This window comes from Pteropus medius, unplaced genomic scaffold (assembly GCF_902729225.1).
Source record: "Pteropus medius unplaced genomic scaffold, Ma_sr-lr_union100, whole genome shotgun sequence".
In the NCBI taxonomy this organism is placed as follows: Eukaryota; Metazoa; Chordata; class Mammalia; order Chiroptera; family Pteropodidae; genus Pteropus; species Pteropus medius.
The window spans coordinates 7,302,445-7,329,228 of record NW_024344378.1 but is presented as its reverse complement, the minus strand read 5'-3'; the positions used below and the strand labels follow the sequence as shown (position 1 = coordinate 7,329,228).

At 38.2% G+C, this 26,784-nt stretch overlaps 1 protein-coding gene across 2 annotated transcripts in view; it reads right to left on the bottom strand.

Annotated features, from left to right (window-relative positions):
* Positions 1-3,452: 3,452 nt before the first annotated feature.
* CACUL1 (CDK2 associated cullin domain 1) overlaps positions 3,453-26,784 on the bottom strand; it is a 63,387-nt gene continuing 40,055 nt past the window's right edge. The window contains exons 4-9 of one of the 2 annotated variants that reach the window (XM_039871074.1): positions 26,294-26,389; positions 24,173-24,275; positions 18,954-19,043; positions 14,830-14,968; positions 8,299-8,342; positions 3,453-7,832 (exon numbers count right to left, since the gene is read on the bottom strand). In XM_039871074.1, coding sequence (XP_039727008.1) covers positions 7,792-7,832; positions 8,299-8,342; positions 14,830-14,968; positions 18,954-19,043; positions 24,173-24,275; positions 26,294-26,389 — 513 coding nt within the window. In that variant the 3' untranslated portion in view covers positions 3,453-7,791. The remainder of the gene's footprint in view (positions 7,833-8,298; positions 8,343-14,829; positions 14,969-18,953; positions 19,044-24,172; positions 24,276-26,293; positions 26,390-26,784) is intronic. The other variant, XM_039871075.1, reaches the window with a different exon arrangement.

The following is a 26,784-nucleotide window of genomic DNA, read 5'->3' as shown; positions in this document are numbered from 1 at the left end:
CTCTAGAATTCCACTGCACACGTGTACTTCATTCATTCATTCATTCATTCATTCATTACGCTGTAGATAGGCACTGGGCTCCCTCCTCCTCTCCTCTTTGCTCATCACAAGTAATAGCGGTGTGACCACTCCCGTACACGTGTCCTGGGTGTACACACCCGCACGGGTTTCTCTAAGAGCATAAACCTTGGGCTGTAAGGTATACCTGTGCTCAGCTTCACTGAACAGTTTTCCCAGGTGGCAGTGCCAACTCACACAGCAACAGTAGCAGAGGAAAGTTCCTGTTGTTATACTCTCTCCCACTGTTGGTATTTTCTGACTTTTTGCTGCCTATTTGGTGGCTAGGAAAAGGCATTTCTTTATGGTTTCGATTGGTGCTTCGATGTGCAACCCACAAAGTTGAACATCTTTTCATATTTATGAGTCATTTCTTTTTCTTCTTCTATGAAATGCCTGCTTGTGTTTTCTGCCACTTTCTCCCCTGAGATGCTTTTGTTACAGATTTGCACTCGGGTGCTCTTTAACAGCTATGTACCTACTGCGGTTATTTGTATCTTATTCTAGTTTGGGCTTATTTTTCACTCCATGTCAATGCAACCAATTATCTTTTAAGGATTTACACTTTCTACCTTGTTTACAAAATCCTTTACCCCTCCTTCCTCAAAGGCATAAAAATATTCTTCTGGATTGTCTTCTAAGTTTTATAGATTTTACTTTCCTATGTAAATCCTTAATCCCCCTGGGACTGACTTTTGTGTCTGGTGTAAGGTAGAGGTCCAATTCGTTCTTTTCTTTTGTAAAGAATTACTGACGCCTCCTTTAAACATAATCCATCTTCCTCCCCACTGATCTGCAATGACTGCTGCCCTTTAAAAAAATCAAGTTCCCATACAAGAGTGGGTTTCTGAGCTCTTTATTCCTGTTCATTCATCGACTTGTAATCTCTACCAATTCCACATTGTTTTAGCCAGTATATTTTATAGTAAGTTTTATAATCTGGTAATGTTAGTTCTCCTCACACTTAATTCTTTTTTAGGAGGGTCTTGGATATCCTTGGCCCTTTGTTCTTCCATTTGTATTTTGGGATCACCTTGTCAAGTACCATGATGAAAGCCATGGGGACTTTTTAACTGGAATTACATTAACCTATTAACCAATTTGTAGAAAGAGTTGAAACCTAGATGATCTTATCCATCTCTTCATATATTTAGGTCAGTAAAGGTGTTTTTTTTTTTAAAAAAATAATTTTCTCATTAAAAGGCTTATATACCATTTATTATGATTTATTCTTAAGTACTTTATATTTTTTCCTACTGTAAATTTTCTTATGTTTAAAACATTTAAAAGACATTATTGCTTGCAGTTGGTGCATGAAAATGTAACTGACGTTTGTGTACTGATCCTGTTCTAGCAATTTTGATAAACTCTTAAGTCTTCTAATTTGCCTTGTATATTCTTTGGATTTTCATATAAAATCTGATCATACAACATTGACCTGTTAATAGATGTCACATTAATTGATTTCCTAATATTAACCAATTTGCATTCCTGATATAAATCCAATTTGGTCATCATTTGTTATACTTTAAATACGATCTTAATTTGGTTTGCAAAAATGCTTTTCTTATTGGAGGGTACAAAAGGACAATATACGTGTATATCTCTCTCTCCTCAGATCAAATTTATTAGCTGTGCTATTTAAATCTCCTACGCCCTTAACGACAATGGTTTTGCCTTCTGTATGGCCTATTAATTAATGGCAGAGGTGTTAAAATGCCTGTTACATCGGGAGGTGAATCTACTCTTCCTGTAGTTTTATGTGTTTTGAGGTATATTATTAGTTGCTTAGGTGCAGAATTAAGAAGTTTAGAACTGTTATATCCTTCTGGTGAATTAAGCCCATTGCCATTTGTAGAGGCCCTATCACTAGCAATCTGGCGGTGGAGGGATGGGGTGGCGGGGAGAGCTTAATATTAACATAGGGAAACCGAAATTAAGAAAAGTAACCTACCCAAGAACATACAACTAGTTAAGCTGAGACTTAAACGTTTACTCTCAGATTCTATGTATATGACATTCTACTAAACCATGTTTCTTGAAATTTAAATGTTTTAGAATTTTGGATTGAGTAACAGGCCAATAGAGTAAATAAATTAAACATACATAACCATGTAACAAAGAACTGGCTCTAGTAGATACATTTTATACTCAGTTAAACAAAACGCTAATAGAAGGAAGAGGATTTAAATAGCTCCCGACTTGGCTGGGAAAAAAAGAGCTGAAGAAGAAAACTGTCGGTTGATTTAAATGCACAGAAAAAGAAAATATAAAGCCACCGAATCCAGCTCTGTGTGGTAATCGAAAAGTACCATTACAACACAGCTTAGGTTACAGAAGAGAAGAGGATGAGAACTGACATTCTGGGAACACTGTAGGAAAGGACACTTGTAAAGAGACAGCAAAAGAAACTAAAATTGTAAAGTATGATTACAAAAAAAACCTTAGGGGATATTACTAATTTCATAGCAAGAAAACACAAAGGCTATTTTTTTTTAAAGCATGGTATAATCAATGCAAAAAACAAAAACAAACAAACAAACAAACAAACCCAAGACAGAAAGTTTTGACTAAAGGTCCACAATGTACCAGTACTGAAAAAGGAACAGCTACATATATGTACATAGGTACACACACTGTATATGTACAGGTAAATACACGCGCGTGCACAGCGCGCACACACACTCTGTTTACTACTGGTACAGTGGTCAAGATGGACACTCACCCTGAGGGCTAACTGGCAGAACAGACCTGTGCTGAGTGTGGTTATCATCTGCGAGGCACGAATGTACTATGAACAAAATCAGAATGTTCTGTATTATAACAAAGTTCCAGTGAGCCAGGTACCAACATAACAAGGCCAAGGACATCTACACAAGGTTTATTTCGTTAACCACAATGTTTTAGAGTGATGGTTCATACTCTAATACAGAAGGACTGATTCAAAACTATCAAGAGTTAAAAGTGAAAGCCAAAGTCGGTGGCTTTGAATACCCGGTCAATAAGAGTTTCAATCACCATACTGTTTTTCTGGGATCAATAAAATCCGATGCGCAGAACACCTTGTTCTAAGAGCTGCCATGCTTTCCAAGAAACGAGCACCACCAGAGGCTAGATTTCTGCGTTTCATCCTCGCTCTGGCTGTGCTGGTGGGGGGCAAAGCCTCTCGCCTGCACTTAACCTTCTATTTATTCATAAGCATTCCCGTTGCCAGCCATAAATCCCCACAACTTCACATTTGAATAATTTCTCCTGGATTGCATGGTGGTAATATTGACAAGCGGGACTAATGAGAGTAATTAAACTGCCATCTGCTTTAAAAAAACATGTCCTTCTAGGAGAATATCCACAGTCTTATTGCATTTAGTACACAGTCACAACATTGAAATGACATGTGGGAATCAATACAAAATATTTATTTTTTTCAAACCACAGAATTCACCCCAGAGCCACACTATAAATTTCCCAGAATTATAAGAATTAACATTTTTCTAAACAATCCAGTCCAACCAGAAATGAAGATAATTTCCATCCAGTATGGGTACAATATATACTAGGGTCCTCTGATTAGCATTTTAATTCTCCCACAGCCACTCCATCAACATAAGCAGAAATCGTCTATGTACTTGTGCCACTCAGCTCTGAAAAGAGCTTCAAAACAGGATCTTGGCCAGTGGAGGAGAGAAAGTGTCACAATGAATGACTTAGTTAATAAACAGTGGGGACAGAAGAGGAATCGTTTCCCTTGGAAAAAAATAGGGGTCCTTTTACATATTCTGGTGGCTGGAAGCTGGGGCAAAGACCAACAGGGCATGATAGTAATAGGAAAGCCATTTCTCCGCCAACTACCACGACCTCTATTTTCACTTGACAAATATGAACTTCATCTTATGCAATGTTCTTGAAAACAGCGATCACAACCAAAAAGGTCCTAGAACCCTCTTACAGGTGGCAGTCAGGGGAGTCACATTCCGATCATAAATTTTACAGTCTCAAGAGGCCCAGGAGTAAAGTAAACGTGGTACTCTGAAGCTCGATGACTCGCAATAAAAAAATCAACTCAAAACATCCAATGACGACTGGATAGCTAAGGTAGGTTTTTTGTGTTAGTTTTTAGTTGTAAAGTTTTTTTAATATGTCAGATTAGTGTATACTCATAAAACAATGTTCAGTTATTCTAATAATAGCTGCTTATTAAACAACTGACTTTTAGCTTAAGGACAACTCTTGCATAATAATCATGGAAATAAATGTGATAAAATGGCAAAAACACAGAAGAAAATACAGCCAGCCTCAATAAGACGACAAATCCGGAAGGGTTACTCTGGGAGGTTAAGCAGGCTGATTTAAATACTAGGACGCAAGTGTCCCTGCTCACTTCATATCCGCAGGCACCGGTCGTGTTGGCCAGGTCACCACGGCCTCCGCTAGCACGCGTGCGCGGGCCACCGCTCTGAAGTTCTCCACTTGTGCTGAAGGACTCTCAAATCCCTTCTTCGGTCAGTACAGAATATTGCGAGGTGATGCATGTGCAAACTCTTCCTGAGGAATTCTTTACGTGTGCAAAAATGTGCAACCCGACAAAAAGCATGACGCAGAGCGAGGGGCGTGGCGGCGGGGCGGGGCTGCGGCGCTGGGGACGCACGTGCAGCGTCGACGGCCACGGGCACCCATTCTTCTGCAAGCTCACTCACAAACTGGTTTTCATCTACACCCCAAAGACACGGAGGGGAACTGCCTCAAACTTGTAAAGGGGACAGGAGAAAAAGAGGAACTTTTCCACAAAATGTAATAATGTCCAAGTCACGCGTCCAGGTTTGAGTTTCTCTCACTAACTCTGTCTATGAACCATGAGGTTTGAGTCACTACACCCGATTCTGCTTTCTGTCCCACAGGAAACAAAGCAGTAACTCCTGTCGGGCTAGAGTGCAGCTGTGAGAACAGGGGACATAAGATGGCCCTGTTACTGAAGATTCAGGCCGACCTAAAAAAAAGTACCATTCTCTCAAAACAAGATCATCTACTTATTCTTCTACACGTCACTCTTTTAAGGTGACTGAGCTGGCTTTCTTTTGGAGGGTCAAGGCTCAGGCTGCATATCCGCACCAGCACTTTAGCCAAATACACTGCATGTACAGTTCTCTGTCTTCAGCAACTTGACTCCACAAAAGCCAGTACTGAACTACGGGTGGAAAAACTATATACTGCACTGGCAAGATGAATACAAGTAAACGAGAGAAGAAAATACTTTCTGGCAAACAGTGCTTAGTCAATACAAGATGGAGGACAAATCTTGTTTCCTCTCATGGTGCGAAGATTTTGTTAGGAATCCCAATTAAATTAGCAAGGTGAATTTTGGCTTGAAATAAAGAAATAGATTCTTCACACTGCAATGTATCTCAGGGGGTAAAAACAAGTAACCACCGGGTCACACGCACTAGGAAAAGGAGTATGTTCTTTCTGCAGTTCGTGCCTTCCCATCACGGCTTTGCAGGACCAAGCCCTAACCCACAGCTGGCTGCCATCACTGTGCAAAAATTTAGAGAAACTAGATTTTGCAAACTTTGCCCACTTTTTGTTAACACAAAGATAATAATAAAAAGAAGACAATATACAATATTTCTCCATTAACTTAATGCAAAAACATCCGAAGATTTTAATGCCAATTCACATCATAATACAATGCTTTTATAGGGAAAGTTCCATTATTAGCCAAAAAAAGAATAATCTCTCCCAGAAAAAGCATTTGAGTATATTATTTAAATACTGAATAATTCATCCACATTTAAAGAAACATTCCAATTTTATTCCTTTCAGAAATATTATTAAAACCACCCAGGAGAAATTTCAGTTGCAGGTGTTACTTATAAGCCTGCAGCAAGCATTCCACTGAGAAAAGTAAAATTCAGAATTCATGATAAAATAGAATTTGTCCTTGAAACTAGAATGTTACTGGTGTAGCAAATCAAATCGTATAGGCCCAGTGAGGGCCTGTATATATCCTTACAGTAATTCAGTGTTTATCATATAATCCAAGATGCTCACAGAGTTAAATGAGTCTGATTCAAGTCCTCCGCTAAAGCCACCAACCGTGGTTGATAAGTACTTAAAAAAATAAATCTGGCAACCTTTATTTTACTTCTTTGAATAATAATTTTACAAATATAGAACTTCCGTTAGATGACTTACTTGCTCCCAAGATCACACTTCTAACTCTCCCACCAGCCCACTCTCCCAAAAAAGACAAACTAAATTGGCAGAGGCACCTCTTAGGGAAAACCTGCAACCCAGAAGTGTGATAGGATCTCTGATGTCTTCTTTTTCTGCTCTCTCTGAAGTAAATATTAGTCTGCCACAGCCGAATAAACCCAAGCATATGCTCAATTTAGAATCAAGCAAAACTGAGAAAAAAATTTTTTCACTTGCCGTAGTTTTCTATCTTTCTTTGCCTTTCAACAACAACTAGAATAATCTTCAGTCTTTAATGGGAACTGAACAGCACCGTAGGTAGAGAGACAGAAAGCAGAGCTCTGCCAACACAGTTGAAAGGGAGCCTTAAAACAGCAGTGCTACTTCTCTGTTACACTCAAACGCGATGTTTCAAAGATGCAGAGTGCAGACTTTTTTAAGTACTTATCTTACTCGTTTAAAATGAAATGGATCAGGAATCCTACACACTGATTATATTTGGATTTAATAACTGTATCTGCTTCCTAGAGCATCACAGGAACCAGCTTCACTGCTGGATGATTCTCAACAGTATTACAGGGGGAGTATTACAACAGTATTCCTGCTGAAGTGCTGGCCGCCCCGACACTAGCGTGACGCCAACGCCACAGTACCGGTGACAGCATGGTAAGTGATGGAGGGAATGGAAAGGTTCTACGCGAGTTGGTCCCCAACGTTAACGCGAACATGCCATGGTGGGGCGGGGGGAAACCTGACGAGTGTGCAACTTGTTTCTATTTCCCCCACTTATTTTAGCAACCTGCTGTAAAGTCAAACCTGCCATGCTGACAGGCTAGTCCTTCCTTGATACCATAAACTTTTTCAGGAAGCGTTTGTGAGTTTGATAACAGGGTCAGAGTTGCAAAGTGCACAAAGCTCAAGGCACAGAGTAGAAAAAAGTTGTGAACTGAGAGGGGGAGTTACAGCAAAAGCAGGGTTAGAATTTCCCTTTAACAAGACTTTCTAATGCTAAACAAAGACCAACTCTTTCAAAGGGGTTTGTTTTGGTTATGGGTGAAAAATACTGGACTGTTAACGATCTGCTCGATTAGAAAGCAAAAGGTATCCTTATGTGTGAAACCAATATACTGAAGTGCCAAGTCCACAAATGAACAAAACAAGTGCTTTAAAAAAAAAGTTCTTCTGCTCTTATATTTTTGGAGGAAGCTGCTGATTTGGGCTGCCGGATTTCACTTAGCAATGGTCACTTTTCCAGATGCTTATTCCTCACGGAATCTGCAGATAAATTCATTAAAAGATTGCCCCATTTCAAAATCATCCCCAAGTCTAGCAGCAACTGACTGGTTTTTTTGTTGTTTTTTGTTTGTTAGTTTTTTGGTTTTTTTTTTTTTTAATTACAAACCAAAATAAGAAGTCCAACATCCTCTTCCAAGAACAGCTTTGTGGCAGAGCTCCTGAGTGGAGGACCCCGCTGTGCTCTGAATACAGTCTCTGCAGCTCCAGTGTGTCCTTGTTTCAGGAAGGAAAGTACATTCAAGACATTCACTATCTGTACCCTCTGGAACCTGCACACGCTGACGAGCTGTCTGAAAAAAAAATCATCAGAACAGGAGAAAGTATGAATAGCAGACGGCATTTGATAACGCTAGGCATCTGCTATTTAATACATTATTTCTCACCCACCTCCCAATCCCCCAAAAAGAAGATTTGAAAACACACACACACACACACATACACACATGTCAAAACCATGTGGTCTGCATAAAGTGAAAGGGGGCTAGAGCATCAGGAGCTGAGACAGGGGCATTCTCCCATCCTAAGAGAAACTAAAGAGTCTGGTAGCCTCCTGACAACTGCCTAGGAATCACTGCCACCAGCTGGACTTCACAGTGGCCACAGCTTGCAGAGTAATCTGACCTTGATCACACACAGTGCCTAATGAGACCACCATCAAGAACACTACGGATTTCATTATACTCACCACACAGTCACCGCCAGTGGCTACCTTACATCACAAAACCATCAAAGGTGGTAAGGAACTTCATTACTTACTATAAGCCAACTCATCCCCAGCTCTCTTGCGGGACTGGTCACCTCTGGGGATTAAAAAAAGGAAGAGGGAGTCAACAGAACTGACTGACATCTTCACATACAAAAACAGGAGAAATGACTTGACATAACTGATAATGGAACTATAGCAGATATTTCCATTCTAACCAAATAACCTATTTTAAAATGACATTAAACTTAATCAGTAGCTGAGTCATTTATAACCTGAATACTCTTAGCTAAAGACTGCTGTCTTTTAAATATAGAAAGCTATTAAATGAAGGATTATCTACAAAGATGGTTTACACTGGGTTCTAGAAATAGGTTCAGACAAAAATGTCTTTGAAGATTAAACTGGGTTCTGCTATCAATATTCCTAGTGACCTTCATATACTAGGGCAAATTTCAAATATGAAATAGGATAATTCAAAATCTTCCCTTAAAAGCCTATTATGAGACCAGTAACTGCTTAAAGCTTTTGAAAAATCTCAGAATCTCAAGAACGTGAACAGCTTTCTTGCAGGTGGAAGATCGAGAATCTTTACATAATTAACCAGTTCATCCTCAAACACCAAAGCTTCTCATTCCACTTTAGAGATAAGAAAACAGAGGCTCTGATTAAGTTCTACACTACCTATCAACCTATTTTTGTCCCTCTAGCTTCTCAGACAATAATTCAGACAAATGACGAAAATGCCTACATGATGAGTAACACTGACCGAGTCGCCAGCCTTTTCCTTCTCGGTCCCTTGGCAGCACGGACACAGCTGATCTCGTCTTCCCTTGAACACCTGACTCTTCCTGGCACTTTGTCCTCGGCCACCTTTCCTCTCCTCATGTATTTTCCTTGGTCTAGAGCAGTAATCACGCCCGTCCTGTGACTTGAAATACTATCCACGTGCCAGTGGGTCCCCGATTTATATCTCCAGCTCTGATTTTTCCCCTGCACCTCAGACAGAGATCCAACCGGCTCATCGCCATCACCACCTGGACGATGTACATATCCTGCAGATCTGCCAGGGCCAGAATGCGATGCTGACCCCACGCCACCTTCCTCGGTCTGCCTCGATAAATGGCATCACGACCCACCCGGTTACTCAGGCCAAAAGCCTGGCTCATCCTTGATTCCTCTACTTCCTTCACTCTGGAGCATTTTATTCAAAAATAAACCACACTCCTCACCCACTCCATGGCTACGACTCCAATCCAAGACCCTATCATCTCTCCCCCGCACAACTGCAAGAGCCTATTAGTCCAGACAAGAGCCAGAGTGATCTTATGTAAAAGCATAAATAAGACTATTTCACGCCTCCGATTAAAGCCCTTCAGTGAGTGTCCATTACAATTAAAAATCAATTCAAAAATCAAAAATCAATTCACCTTCCCGGCCCTGGGAGATATGGCTCCTGTCTACCCCTCATTTTCTGTCCCCCCCTCATTTTCTGTCTCCGTTCACTGTACTTCAGCCACATCGCTTTCTTTCTGTCCCCTGCACAGTCAGAGCTTTTGTATCTACTATTCTCTCTGCCTGTGGTGCTCTTCCCCTAGTTAGCCAGTGGCTGTGTCCTTGTCATCTACACTCTGGCTGGACCGCCTCCTCCTTAGAAGGCACAACATTACCAAGTGAGCTGGAAGAGACCCTCCCTCATGCCCTGGTCATTCATGCTCTATCCCAGACTGTTTCATTTTCTTCCCAGCACTTATTATTATTTGAAATAACTTGTTCCTGTGTTCATTATATTCTCCTGACATTACAGCATAAGCTCCATACAAACAGGAACTTTGCCTGTCTGGTTCGCCCAGGACCTAGAAGAGTGTCTGGCACGTAGTAAAAAATAAATATCTGCTGAATTAACAAGTTAGTGAATAATTCATAAATGGCTTCTACAGATGGATTATTAAAATGCTAGCTAGCTCAAGTAATTATTTTCTGCTTTTCAAAATCTTCCAGATACTGGAGTTTCCCACTTTCTTTCTCTGGTTATGCTCGAGACTAGGAAAGGCATCTCTTGCTGGGCTAGGTGAGGAGTCTTAATGATGGGCAGAAGGACAACACACCAGATGACCTCTGAAGGGCTTTACTCTACACTGAGCATTTAGAGAAAAACAGGCACTACCTTTAGCATGAACTAGCCTTAGGCGGCCTAGAACTCTGAACAGACATTCTAATGCCACTTTTTAAACACTTCTATTGTGAACACTATACCTAGACAAAGCCAGCTGAGTGTCTTATATTATTAGTTACACTAGTATCTTCATAGTAGCAGTCAACAAATACTCTGCAACAAGTTAGTACTGATCAAAAAAGGAAGATATAGGATTTTATATCTGGAACCTCAACTTGTATACACAATCTTCATTCTCAACCACCAAGTGTTAAAAAAAAAAAACACACACACAAAAATAACAGTAGAAAAATACAGATGTGAGAACGAATGTAAATGTGACGTTTGCAATTGGCTGCCGAAGACATGCCCTAATGCCACAGCAGGGAAGGCTGTGAGCTGTGCTCAAAACCAGACCCCCCTCAACTAAACGGAGAGCCTTAATCCAGAGCAACCCGCTCAGCTAAAAGACCAACACCCCCTGTACTACAAGGTTCCATTTTGCTTCAGAAATCCAGGTAACAATTACTTAGAAAGGATTTTTTATTTGCCTTTAAAAGCTATTTGGTACACACTTTGAAATGGACCACAGGCTGGTTTGAATAAGGATGCTCCACCCAAGAGCATGCACGTTAGCCGTTCCCAAATGAGCTTATCTTCCGAATCTAATCTTTGACAGCAACAGACACCAGCCCGCCCTTCCCGACCACAATCAATTCAACTGCGCAGGTAACCGATAAAAAGAAAACGCTGCCCTCAGCTTATACGTTAATTCTAGCTTTGAAATAAGTCTACACTGTATTTCCACGCACCTAAAGATCTTTCACATAAACTCCAGCTCAAATGAGAATCTGTCCATTAAATGTACAAGAGGATATATTTTACAACATTCACACATTATTTCAAGATATTTCTAAGAATTATTCTGTGCCACCCACATTTAAGCGGTGTACTACTTATTCGGGACTCCATACATCACGTAAGTGAAACATAATCTTAAGTTACGTTTGCAAAGCTGAACAGGAATCATGTGGTTGGTTACACATAAACCATAAAATGACTGCTCATATCAGACGAGCCAGTAACAGAATTCTTGTTAGAGCCTGTACTAGATTCTCAATTTTTTTGCATCAGTGGACACCATTTCTTCCAAAACAATCTTAGCCAAATAACGATCAAAGGAGGCATGAAGTTTGGCAGGGCAGAACGCAGAGCGAGAGCTGGCAGCACAGGAGCTGCGGGGCAGGCGGACTTCCTCTCAACCGCTCAGTACGCGGTGCGCACGTCCTTCCCCACCGGTCTGAGCCGGCCGAGCGGTGCGCTGGAGCGAATCCGAGATTATCGTGTTGGCCACCCACCAGAATAATTTATCTCACTTTAATCCTCACGGTAAGTGTAAAATAAATTGCTAATTTAATTCTAGAAATGGCCCGATTCGGTTTGTAAAATAGACCAATTCAATTTGATCGCCTCTTGGAATACAACGTTTAAATTTCAGGCAGAAGTTTTATGAAAGAATTCCACTAAGAGAAACAAAAATTCCAATATACACCAGAACTCCACAGCACTTCCCCGACGATGACCAACCTGGCCGTGGCGGAACGGTGCCCACGTTAGTCCTTCATGCGTCAAGGCAATGTTACGTGAGGCTATTTACGGAGTCACTCACTCATCTCAAGCGAATTCTACGTAAGAGCTGCTCTACAGCGAGCAGGACTACACCCTGTTCTCTTATTCTGGTTCCAAAACTAGGATGAGGAAAATGTCTCCAGATGTGTTTAATAGTTAAACAGTTAAACAGTTCCACTCACTGCTCTGGAAGGCGAATTCAAGGTGTTCACAGAAATCCACAAGACCTATCTTCCTAACTGCTTCATAAAAGTAAAAGTTTTCAGAAGGCTGTTTATTTTTTTAAAAGGCATCAATAAGCTCGTCTCTAAAATTAAAAGCAGACATTCAAATAAAACGTGAATAAAAGTATAAAAGCTTCAAAATTATGATTAGCTTAGGGGAAAAAAGGTATACTCAAATTATTCTGCATTTATTTTAAAATATTTAAGGAAACACTTTTAACTATAATTTGAAATACAGAAAGATAAAACTTGATAAAGTTACACACACACACAAAGTCTACATGTCTTAAAATTAAAAAGAAAAACCAACATCATGAGCAAAGTCAAAAGACAAACTGAAAAAAAAAACCTGTCTTATCTCAAGCAAAAAATCAATCTCTTCACTACAGAAAGAACACCTAGAAACCAAGAAAAAGAGACTAACAATCAAACAGAAAATGAGCAAAGAACATACACAGACAGTTTATAGAAAAGGAAGTATAAACATATGAAATATGCTCAGCCTCACTCGTAACAAGAGAAAGGCAAATTGAACCACTTCTCACTAATCATGTTTCACCTGCGAGACTGGTGAAACACCAACGTTTAGCTACATACACTACAGGCGAGGCCATGACGAACGGGCACTTTCAAGCTCTGCTGGAGGAGATTCAAAATGGCTCGATCCCCTATGGAGGGCAATTTGGCAATATTAATCAGAATTACAACTCCACTTACATTTGACCCAGCAATGTCGCTTATGGGAATTTACTCTCCAGATATCCCTGGAACAGGTACAAAATTACGCATGGCATGGACAAGGAAGACCATGCTTTGCAGTGTTCTCCATAACAGTGAAAGACTGGAAATAATTCAAGTTGCCATCTCCTGGGGACTGGTTACAATTTGTAGTATATCTACATAACTGAATGTGTAAGGAAAGGAAAAATTAAGAACATATACTATGTTTGCCTGTATCTCTGTGTGTGTGTGTAAAAGAAACGGAAGAAATCATAAGAATCTAATAAAAATGATTACCCAATGGGGTGGGAGGAGATGGGGAGACAGGTGGGAGCAAACTTCTCAGTGTATACTTTTCATTCTCAATGTGTATCATTTTAATTTTTGAACCATATATTAAGTCTTCAAAAGTGAATAAGGAAAATTAGTATTGTATCAATGGCCTCATTCTATGCATGAAAATAATGCCGCTATTAGAAATATTATAGTGAATGTCAGGAAACGCCTGACCACTGGACACTGGGGAGAAAAACTAGCTGTTTATCTCCATTTCCCACGGGCCTTTCCTTCCCTAACTTGCAACAGCAAAGTCAGGTTTATAAGGCCTCTCTATTAAAAAAGCTTCATGGAGACTTCCCATGAGTGAGGTAAATGACCAGGGAATTACTCACTGCCCCCATGACCACATGGATGCAGATGCCACCAGGACAAAATGGGGAAAGAATGCCAATCTGTGGGCCAAGAAACGCTCTGCTTTCTTTGCCAACCTGTGCTGAAACCAGAGACCTGGTAACAGTGATCTGGGTCGGGACTGATATTCTGAGATTTAGTTTGGCCTCAGAACCTATGAGAGTGAATGTCCATCCCCAGCTCTAGTAAAATAAGTGAGTCACTAATATACATATGATGTGTTATTGAATTGTACACTTGAAACCTATTTGATTTGATTAACCAATGTCATCCCAATAATTTTAATTAAAAAAAAATTTTTTTAAAGAAATAACTGAGTCACTACTCAATTATTTTTGTGGTCACAGCTATGTCTAAGTGAAAAACACAGATATCTTTCTTTTCACAACTTTTTTACTTTAATCCCAGGAATTCAAGTAAGAGAAGATAGACAAAAATGCTAAGAGTAAGGATTATAAAAATATAGGGTATTACATACTCCCCTTCAATGATGTATTGACATAACCTGGTGCTTTCCCATAGGGAATTTTTTAGTTAAAAATATGCACTTTGCAAGATTTTCTGGGTTATAGATGTGATATTGAATTATAAATTTTAGAGAAATTAGCAAAGTGCGTATATCGAATCCAAAGGAGGCAAATTCTCTGGCCACATTGTAGCGATATTCTACTTTAAAACAAACAAACAAACAAACAAACAACAACAAAAAAACCCACCTAGAATGTAAGCTAAAAGTAAAAATATGAAAACAAAATCCAAAGCCTCTTTCTACCGGTTTAGTCATAAAACTAGTCATCTGCTAGTTTAGTTATAAAAGTACGTTATAACTGATTCTAAAATTTCTACAATGCTTTTCCAAATGTTCAGAATATGAGAAGATCAAAAGTTGGAAGAGCTCTTGAAGACTGCCCAGCCTAACTGCCACCCAGGGAGAAATCCCTTCTTCAAAATCCACTTAGTGCAGAGCAGCTTCTGTAAAACCAAAACCCGGCGTCGGCATTTCCACAGAGAATGACCGACCTCTCTCCCGGCAGCAGCACCGTGACTCCTGGACAGTTCCTTCCTGCTCTGTGTTCTAGGAACCTCAGCATCCCTCCCCAGCCAAAACAAACTGGCCTAAAAAAGTGGATATATTTTGTAACAAAAAGAAAAAAAAAAAAACTTGCCTCATGAAACCATTCTGTATAAGTTCTCTTTGAAGTTTCTGATCTTGAGCAGCATATTCAGGAAGTTCAGATTCCAGCGCCGGAGGGAGAATGTTTGGAATAAATTTAGAAAATAGAGTTGGAGCCATCTGAACCCACTCTGCGAGGGAAGGAAAAGACTCATTAAAAAACCATATAAACAAATTAAATTAAATGGACAAGGGAAAGTTTTGTTTGCTCAAATATATTAAACCAAACTAAGGTATACTCCCCTTCTGATAAAGTACACACAAGAAGTCAAATTTCGTTTCTAAAAAGAATTTACAGTGTAAAAGAAAGCAGGTGATTTTACATTTTACTGATGTAACAAAGTTTAATGAAAATTTCTAGAGAAGTTTTGAATAGACCTTTTCAAAAATTCTAACTATGAGGAAAAACATGAACGAGATACATGAAGAATTCTGAGGGGGAGGAGACTTAGAAGAGGTAGTGGAAGCACTAGCCCTACTAAGCACTAATTAAAACAACATCCTGGCCAAGAACAGAACAGTACAGGTAATAATAAGCAGACAAATAAAAAAAGTAAGTATCACAAAAAGGTGGGGGGGGGAAATTGAGCATTTAATAAGTGGGCTGGAGACGACTGGTAAGTACTTTTGAAATAAAAACCTATTCTGATCCATACTAAATAACAGCAAATTAAATAAATATAACAGTAAAAGACAATAATTAAATGGTTGCTTATTAATAAAATGATAAACAATCAAGGGAATAATCTACAGAAAAACATTCAGAAATAAATAAGCAAAGAAGTCTAAGGAAAATATTTCCATCGGACATGACAAAGATGAATTAGTATTTTTATTATAAAATATTTTTACAAATCAGAAGACCAGATAAATGAGTGAAAGACAGGACCGACTAATTTACAAGAAAAATAAACAGAATAAAAGCCCTGTTAATACTCAGAAAAACTCAAGCTAAAATAAACCCAATCTCTAACCCCTACTCAATGAACACTAATTCTAAATAATGCCCACCTGCAGCAGGGGTGTGACAAAACCAGCATTGTCCTTTTGTGTTGGTGGCCCTAATTTAGCACTGTTACCCTTAAAAGATTCTTTTAATCTGGCCCTTTCAAATTTTCCCTCTTGGAAAACATCTTAGCTATATATGTCAAAACCTATAAAATGTCAATGCTCTATTTATTCCAGCGAGCTCACTCTAAAAATTGTAATCTTGAGTAAATATAATGCTATATCTGAAAAGAATCACGCCAATGCTGTGCCATGCTGGGTCATTGGTAAGTGAAAAAAACAAATGTCCAACAGGAGAAGAGCTAAGCTAGAAACGGCAAAAACAAAAAACAAAAAACAAAAGAACAAAACCCAAGCACTGCAAATGACACAAGGACCAGTCCACTCACTCCTTGTACTAATTCACGGCAAAATGTTCTCAATTGTGTTCTTCCATCTAGATCAACTCAAATATGGCTTAGAATAGGGGTCCCCAACCCCTAGGCCGCAGACCACTAGCAGTCCGTGGCCTGTTAGGAACCAGGCCACACAGCAGGAGGTGAGCAGCAGGCAAGTGTGCAGAGCTTCGTCTGTATCTGCAGCCGCTCCCCAGCGCTAGCATCACCGCCTCAGCTCCACCTCAGCTCATCAGGCATTAGATGCTTGTAGGAGCACCGGTCCCTGGTGCCAAAAAGATTGGGGACACTGGTTTGGAAAGAGTCTCAATACAGTGTGCTCTGGGGAACCACTAACCACTCAGAGCTGGCAGGAGTCAAACATATCTGCCATTTCATGGAATTCCAGGCAGTTATTAAATAAAGATGAAGAAACAAAGAAAAGTGTGTATTGAATGAAGAAGGGTAAGATGGGATGCCTGCAATTATTTTTAAGCTGAGGCTTAAAATTTTAGGCTTCTGAAGACAGAATTAAAACACATCTAAAATAGTAATAGTCAACAGAACATCCAAGGATTAGGAGCCAGGAATCTACAGTTTAAAAAACTTTCTTGGTTGATTCAGATGCATTCATCACACAAAGATCAGCACAAGAGAATCACTGCAATGAAAGAAACTTTTACATTTAAAATTCAACTTTTAAAATATTTTAACAATCTGTCAGGTGAATAAAACTGCTTTAATGAACCAGGAACATAACTGGTACTGGCAAAACATGTAAATGTCAAAATACGTTTAATAGTATCTCAGAAAATGCACAGGGTACCAAAAGGTTAGTCTGTGATAAAATTCACCTTTTCAAAAGGGCAATTCTCAAATACCGAATTCTCACTAGTATAAATCCTATTATAAGAGCTCAAACTCGGCTAAAATAGCATTTAAATAAACATGTATCTATATGCGTTTCTACCCTCAGTGATTATTTTTATTCTGCAATTTGTTTCTTATGAGAACAGCCAGAGTTTTTATGATAAAGCTGCCCACTTGGGAGGCAAAATTTAGAACTTTGTCATACTATACTTGGATGCCTTCCAAAATAAAATAAATCATTCATAACCTAGCACTAAAAGAAAATTCATGAGCCACTTTAATCACATTTAGAAAATGAAATGCAAAATTCTGAGAAACTGGGAGAAGAAAAAACGTCAGTTTGACACGTAATAAAATATTTTTGCTACTTTATATAACTATACAAATTAAAAAATTATGAATAGAGCAAGACCCAATCCAAATTTAAGTAACGTATTTAAATACTGTAGAAATCATTAAATTGTTTAAAGTAGCCTGAGAAAGAAGGTGTTTCTGATGTCACAGTCTACCCCTAGGACAGTTTTCACTTGGTTTCCATTTTAGCAAGCTAAATTCTGACAAATCTTTTAAATTAAGCAAACAATCAAGCCATCGATTAATTAAAAGAAAATAACCACTGGACCCAACTGGACAGTCATTAACAACAGTTAATGTTAGCATGCTTATTATATTATCGGGTACTGTGTTTTATTGCATTTAATCCTCAAATGACAAAAGAAATTTCACAAAAAGATAAACTAAAGCAGTCCCCCCTTACCTAGGGGGATACATTCCAAGTCCTCCAGTGGATGCCTGAAACCACAAATTGTAGCAAACCCTACATATACTGTTTTCTCCTATATGTACATACCTATGATAAAGTTTAATTTACAAATCAGGCACAGTAAGAGATTAATAACTTAGAACAGAACAAGCATAACAATACACTCTCATAAAAGTGATGTGAATGTAGTCTTTCTTTCAAAATATCTTATTGTACTGTACTCGCCTTTCTCGTGATGATGTGAGCTGATACAATGCCTATGTGATGACATGAAGTGAGGTACTCAGAATGGCATGCAATTTAAAATATGAATTATTTCTGAAATTTTCCATTTAATATTTTCATACTGCGGTTGACCACAGGTAAAAACTGTGGAAAGCGAAACCACGGATAAGGGAGACTACTATACTCTCAATAAAGCATCCCTGTTTCTAGATTGTAGAACAATGTTCTGCCCTGAGAACTTTTACAGTCTCTCTGCCATGGACATTTTTTTTAATTGGTTAGACAACTGAATGTCAAGTCTGAGGTTCTGGCTTAGAAATAGGAAGATATGTACAAAAGCATCTTGAGATTCCTTTAAATTCACAATGTTTTTATTTTCAGATAGATACACTGGGATAATTTACAAACCTCGCTTTTGAATATAGTGATGTTTGATTTTTGGTTCTACTATTCTATTATCTCTCTTCAAACTATCTTTAAGAAGTGACTGTAACTTGAGCAACATTTCTAGATTCCTTGCAAGTTACATAACAGGCCTAAGAAGATGAAGTTGTGTATGCCTGTGCATATTTGTAGTGTGAGGCAGAAACTGCATTAAAAAAAATATTAATGCCAGATATGAGATTCAATTTTATCATTTGTGTCTCCTCCAAATTGTTTCTTATATTTCCCAAACAAGTTGGTTTTCACTAGTATAGAGAGAATTCCAAGTGAGCCCTGAGTTTACATTTCACAATGATGAGTACTTTTTTGCCGCAACAAATCCAAATACCATTAGGCCTCAGAAAACACAGAGAAACACTGTCCTCTTGATTAAGGCTGGAAAAACCATAAACAAACAAGTCCGACCCCGTAAGAAATGATGTGTAAGTTTACCTGGTCTGAGAGTATACAGGCCTTTCACAATATTTGCCATAGTTGAAGGTGTGACCTGAAATGGTGTTGACTGGGCTTCTAAAAGTAAAGCTGAAATCAGAAAAAAATGGGATATAAAAATTATGTAACATTTACTGACTGTCCACGTTTCTCTTTCTATTCCTACTTCTCCCAAGACTGAAGGGTAAACAAGTGCAAGAAAAAAAGAGCAGCCCAAGGGGACAAATCAAGCATTTATACGCTAAAAGCAAAAAAAAGAAATTTAAATCCAGTGCAACAGAGCTCAAACTAAGAAGTACATATGTGCAGGTCTACTGCAATTCTAATGGAAATGATTCAATTCATGGAGGTTCTGAAAACAAGTGAAGCTTTCTAATATGGTTAAGGGGTTTGTGGTACTGAGTGAGCTGACAGTGCTTCCTTAACATTAAGTCTGTGATTTGCAAGATTTATGCGGGGGAGGGGAGGGCGGGGGCGGGGAAAATGTCCTCTACTTCTCTCAATCATTTCTCTTTCCCCCAAATCACCATGTTTGAGGCTCCTGGAATTTTTCTGAAAGACATGCTATTAATTTTAGTAACTGCAATCAGAGTCAGAAACTGACTTTCCAAAATGCTATGTACTTTTTTTCTTACTAAAGGTAAAGTCAAGAGCGATCACACTGGCTCATCCTCGCTTTTGTGACTGGTAACCAGGGACACTGGCTGAATGTGACAAGTCAGTTTTCTTTTAGGTTATCTACTGCCACACAAAAATTTTATTAGATCATTTTTAAATGGATAAGAATAATTCATCTAGAAAACATCATTAACAGATACAAACAGACTGCATTATTTAGTGGATACAACAGGTATACAAAGTTAAAAGAGCTCCTTTTTAATCTCTCAAAGACCAAATTTACTAACCAAAAAAAAAAAAAAACCCCATAAAATTTAGCATAGGTTTACTCTATGCCAGGCTTGTAAAATTACGTAAGATGTTTTTCCTGCCTATGTCATTTTAAAAATGGAAACGCCATCTCACTTGGCCAACGATTTCATAGTTTCAAACTTACAATGTGAGTTACATTTGGATTTATGTGATGAAGGCTAAAGGTGCACTGTCCAAGTTTATACTTCTGAGTTTATTATCAGTAGATAGTTATAATTTTGAATGGCATAGATATATTTTCAGACATATATTAAGCACCACCATAAATGTTTTAAAATGCCATGTTCAAAAATTAATATTCTAAATTTTATGTTCTATAAGAGTCTCTTCTACTCAAGTTTCTAATTTCAATGTGTACCCAAAATCCAGGCTCTATCTATGAATCCATCTTCCTATCCTCTGACGAACTGTTTTGGCCCCCAAAAAGCCTCATTCTCAGTAACTCTTCATGTTCAATCACACATTTATTATGTGGTCAAATATATACATTTGCAAGCAACTCTTTCATAACTATAATCACCTTTGTCAAATTTGACAGCTATGAAGAAATGATGAATTCACAGACTAAATTATACAAAAATATACATGAATTAACTGAAAATAATTACATTCAGTAACAAAAGATTATTAGAGTTGAGAAGGTATAATATTTCACTAAAATCTTCTCCACTTAAAAACTCTCTTTAGGAAAACAGTGCTTAAAAGATTTTCCATTTGATCTCCCCTTTTAAGAAAAAAGAAATGGGGATTTAAAGAAGCGGTAGCTTGAGAGAGTAAAGAAAATATTAGGTATGTAACAGGTGCTAGGTATTTCACATAAATTTATTATCACAATCTTTAATTTAGAATTTGCTTTCTCACAAGCTTAACTCTCATCTTTTTTTTTTTTACAGATAAGAAAACTGAGGTTAAAAACAAAATAAAAAAACAGTGAATAAGTCACCCAAAGTAGTAGAGCTAGTAGGTTACAGAAGAGGTCTGAGAATTTGTGTTTAACTCTAAATTTCAGATAATTTCTAGTTACCATGCCAGCACTGAAACGCTGATCCTATATGCAAGTGGTAGTACTGAGAATGTTTACCCTTGGTTAGTTTTCTTCCAAAAAGTATATAATTTAAAAAGGCAAGGATCTCCCTACAATCCCACTGATGGTTGATCATCAGTAAGTAAACAGCTTTCAAACTCGACTAGGACCTTAGAGAACTTCTAGTGCTAACTTCTTTCTTAACAGACGACATTAAAGTCTAGAGAGGTGAAGTGCCCTCCTGAAAGTCACGCGGCTTTTTGACAGCTGAGCTGGGGCTGGAACCACGCTCCTCTGCTCTGTCATCTATTCCTCAGAGCCGCGAGCTCACCCAGGGGCTTCTCTTCTTTATTGAGAAGTCATTCTTGAAATCCAAACTAAAACTAAAAATACTCTTGACTTTAAAAAATTTCAAACTACAAAGGTCTGAACTAAAAGGCAGATCCTAGGGATAATCGCTGAGATGTAATTATTTAAAACTCTCTGTGCAAGCTGAGCTTTAAGTCTTCCACTGCGCCCGGACACGTCTTCTCAGGAAACGTCTACCATTAACTGACCGCGCTGTCACCGTTGCTCAGAATAATCAATACTACGGATACCTCTGATTAATGTATATCCCAGTACTTCTGCTGTTTTCAAAGTTTAATGCAAACTAAAAATTATTTTCAAAGGAAATTTTACCACCAGCCAAAAGCAGATGCCATTTCATTTTGTAAGCATGTACGTATGAAAATGATTACACCACGGAGATAGGATAGAAAACGTTATCCGCAGTGAGAAGTCACTGTCTTCACTCATCAAACTGCTAGTACGGGGCATTCAGGTGCCAATTATTTACTGGCAGAGCGGGCGATCGTTTTGCCCTGCTGCTTGGGTTTTAAAACATGACCCTCAAATTCTTTTGGTGCCTGCCCACTGAGAGGTGTCTGTGCCCGCTCCCCAGGACTCTGGGCTCTGCCACTGCCTGCCCAACAGGGTACAGCAAGAGTGGCACCGCGCCAGTTCCGGGCCTGGGACTTAAGCAAATGGCAGTTTCCACTTCCTACATCTTGGGACACTCACTCTTGAAGGAAACACAAGAGAGGAACCGAAAGCCAGCACAACTCGCCAGTCATATAAGCAAGCCACCTTAGAAGTCTCCAACCTCTGATCCAGTCACATGCTGAACAGAGCAGATACACACTGCCCCACCAAGCCCTGCCCAAACTGCAGATGTGCGAGCGAAATAAAAGACAGTTGTTTTAAGCTACTACACTTTGGGGTGATTTGTTACACAGCAACAATAAATGAAAACACCAGCATTTCCAAAAGAATATGAAGCCACAAAAAGGAAATTACTGATGAGATTTTAGAAAATTATAGAAATTGAATGTAGTTATGTTTTGGTGGAGTGAGATGAGTAAATATAGGGAAGTATGTAACTAAAGACAAGAAATCAGTCCTTAACAGCTGTGTTTTTCTAGTCTAAAATATAATTTTAACCTCTCTGGGCCTATTTTCCCATCTGTAAAATAGAGGTAATGACTGTACTTAGAGTTATGAGAAACAAATAAGTTAATATTTGTGAAGTACATAGAACAGGTCCTACCACATAGTAAGCAGTGTGTATGTGTTTTAGAAAATCTTTACGATGACCATCCACATAACAAACACTTATAAAGAGTCCCCTGTGACAGAGCCAAAACCAATAAGGCCAGCGGCCATTTTCTGTGTCCCTTACTTTGAGCACAATGCCTGGTAATTGCTCAATAAATATCTGACAAGCTCAGTTTTGTCTAATTTGTAAAAGCTAAAGGGCCTTTTCAGTTTACTTGGAAAAGAAAAGGTGCATCTACCCTCAAGTGTAATTTTTATTGAAAATTAGATTATATATAATACAAGGAAGACGTGATCTGTTTTATCTTTTTCTCACCAGATCTTGACTGTTATGTTCTTTGAGTATTCTCTTTGCTTATGCCCAATAAAACTGATTTCCAAATTACTGCCAAATATAAAAACATATTTACATAACAAATAAGCTTTTCTACCAAACTGTAGCACTGTTCTAAAGAATTTTGACAAGAAAGACTCCAAAATGCTGTGCTTTATTTTACAATAAATACAAAGACAATGTCAACATCAGAGATAATACTTAAGTGGCTATAATTAATAGTTGGGACATCTCATGAGAGAGTACAAAGATTTGTTAACATCTGCCCAGCCTTAAAAAAAACAAAAAGTCATACTCCCAAGATTCTAGATCTCTATTCTAATTCTGGAATTTCTTAAGAACATAATGAACGTATATTATCTTCATCCATACTATCTGAAAACTCTGTCTTTCTAAAATAAACTTGCCCAATATTTAATAATTCTTTCTCTTAATTAACACTAAAAAATGAAAGTGTTTGTGGTCAAGCTTACAATTCTCTTGTAAATTCTGGTAAATGTTCATTGTAGTAGAAACTATGACTCTGAGGAAAGCAAAAATTAAGTACTACAAATCCAAAATGTACCAAATTCTAAAAAATGATTTGATGATATACACTGCATAAAATGAGCTTTTAAAAAAAATTTATTTTATTATTAGTTTCAGAAAATATGAGCTTTTAAAGGATGCTGACACACTAGGTTGTAAGGACTTCCTAAACTCCACTCGGAGACGTATATTCTTTTACAAAAGATGGGATAAGATGCCATCTACGGAGAGGGGGCGGGGGCCCAGGAACAGAGAGAGAGGAAAACCTAACTGAACTTGGCACTTTGACCTGCTTACTTAATAATCTACATTGCCACATTAAACATTTTACAAATCCCAATTCACAGAAGAGAAAAGACAGGATCAGAGGCTAAGAAGCCTGTCTAAGATAGTTAATAAAAGACAGGGCCAGTCTACAGAAGAGTTTTTGTGCTCAAGAGAGGGTTCTGCACTACCGTTTCAAAGTTATAGCATTGTGCTCCGATAGCTGCCAGTAACAAAGTTAAGGGTGAACCCCTTAACCATATTCCCCCTACTGTCAGAAGGGGGATAAAAAGGCGGCAAGTATCAGGCCGGGTGTGAAGGCATTGCCCAGTAACTGGGCAAAGTGGCTCCCAGCTCACTGGGTGACCTTCGAGTCACGTTTTCAATTCTTCAGGTCTCTCTTTACAGAACTGGGCTTCAACACTTCCTGCTGTGTGACTCAGAAGATGTCAACACTGGAGTTTACGTGCCCACGCTCTCTGATCGAGACAACATGTATGTCACTGCCAGTGTGATCTCACTCCTGTAAGTTGAATTACTTACGCATTAGGCTGTAAATGTGCTTTTCTGCAACATGTTCCGTAAACAGCTTTATAAGGTCATCTTTTAAGTCTCTGTTAAGCTTGGTTTCGATGTAAAACTTATTCTGAAAAAAAATTATTTTTCAGTGCATCAATCAGGGGGAAATGATTAGTTTAATGAACCGAAACACTAAAAAATAAATCATTTTAGGAAATAACTCATAAAGGTATCAATTAAAACACAGAAACCCAACATCGACCAACAAAAGAAAGCCCAATCCTATTTATACGGCTTTCTGGCATGGGGTTAAAGAGCACATAAAGATAAAATGCTATGAACCGTACACCTCCAAAAGAACATGGGAAGGTACCTGACATTAACTGGACGTGGACATACAGACACATGGGAACCACATTGTGTCACAGGCATTTCACATGCCCTTTAAAAGTACGTCATCGTCTAAAGGCAATACCGGAATCGCTCGTGAAAGGTCCCCCATTTATCAATGATCTGGGCTGAAAGCACGCAGCACACATGAACTGGATGACTCCCCAGCACACACTCCACTTCAGGGCTTGGTCTGTCATTCAGCTTATGGCATTCCCTAGAGATGGTCTTTGGTTCAAAGGTAGACACGTGATTCAAGGTTGATAATCAGACTGAGAGAAACCTAAACTCGAGTGAAAAGCATCTTAGGTCATTTTACAACCATGAGGAGAACAAGATGAAACAGATGTTGTATATGGCAAAGACACAAAAAGAACCTGAATCCTTGGTGACACCGTTGAACCACAGATTCAACCAACCCTGGAGACTGCCATATATTTGAAATTTTCTTATAGGAGATAATTCTTTCCCTTGTTTACTTAACCCACTTTAAGTCATGTTTTCTGTTTCATGGAGCCAAAAGCATCCTGATTAGAATGACTGGCAAGTCCAAAAAGATTGAATTTGTTCACGTTTAAATGTTAACTCGATGTATAGAATGGAAAATACAAAGAACGTTAAGTTGCTCACTGATTCTCACTTAATTCTTAACACAGTATTTTTCTCTTTAAAAATTATAAAAAATAATGCACATGGTCAAAAAATAAAACCATGCAAAAAGGCATGCAATAAAAAGAACTGTCCCACGGCAGACCATCTGCCCCATTCCTACAGGTCCCACTCTACGCTGGGAAAACTTTTAGATATTCTTTCTAAAATATTACTTGCGTATATGTGGACACACTTTTCTTTCCCCTAATGAAGAAAACACTTGCTAATAAAATATTACACACCGCTCTACATCTTGCTTTTTCACCTAATGTTCTATCTTTGGAAGATTTTTCTCTAAAATAACAGACATGTCATTATTTTTAACTGCATATTTTTCTACTGTATCTTCTATAAATTATTTAAATAATAGTCCCGTGCCGATCACAGAAATTTCTCCCAGTATTATGTTTTGTTTTTTTCTTTTTTTTTCTTTTTTTTTTCAGTGAAGTATGGCTTACAGAGAATAAATCATTTTGAAGACTGGTATTCCACATACAGTAAATTCTGTGCTGCAGAATACGGGATCAACCATTCCCTAATCTAATAAACAAGGAGAGAGTGGGACAGTGATTTCTAAGGGTCCTTCTGTTTAACAGGGACACGGGCTTTAAGATTCCGTGACTTTATATATTTAAAAGAGGGAGGGGCTGATTAACAAACAAAGTCACAGACTACAAATTACACTCAAAGAAGGCATAATTCTCCAAATGAAAGAGCATCAGAGTGGAAGCAAATTTTATTGTTCTACTTTTTTAGATTATCGTACTTGGCTTTTATCATAAATCATGTTCTTAGATACATGTCTTAAACTCTATTTTCTGAGGACAAGAAATCTTTCTTACACATTTTGATTCCTCCACATGGCAGAAATAAATGCTAATTGGGTGGTTGCTGATATTAATGCCTGTCTATTCAGCAATGTTACTTGAAATTTTTAAACAAAAAAAAGGGTAAATAATTCTCTATCAACACTATTGAACATTACTAAAATAGATGAATTTCCATTTCTAACATAATATATAGTAAAAGAAAAACATGCTTCACTCTCTATGCTTAGACCAATAAACCAAGCTATTTAGAAAAGAAGAAACAGCTCTAACTTACCATATATATGAAAAGAGGCACAATGCTCTGCAATGCTCCCATATATTGTCCAAGAGCTATATTAAATCTTTCAATATAGAGATCTGGAGGGCTGGCCTGTGAGAAAGAACAAAAATATGATCATTCTGGAAAACCAGGTATAAAGACTGTCCACCACAATCAAAAATGTAAATAGACTTAAGTCTAAGTCTAAATACTTATATATCCTGAAGTTTAGTTGAAGCATCTGTCATGTTCCAAATTCTGCCATATAAAACTGAGGTTTGGTTAGCTGTCTTTAACTGTGTAACTTTACCATGTTAATTAAAAGGCTTGTTCTGTTAATGAGTAAAAAGGTACATTCACGATTAAGGATACAGACTTTTAAATTATCACTGAATTATATAGACAGTTCCTATAGGAACCAAACTATATTTGAGCCTGGAATAGGATAAAAAAAAAAAAAAAATTCAAGGAAGTGGTATATTCTAATATTATATTAGAATAGCTAC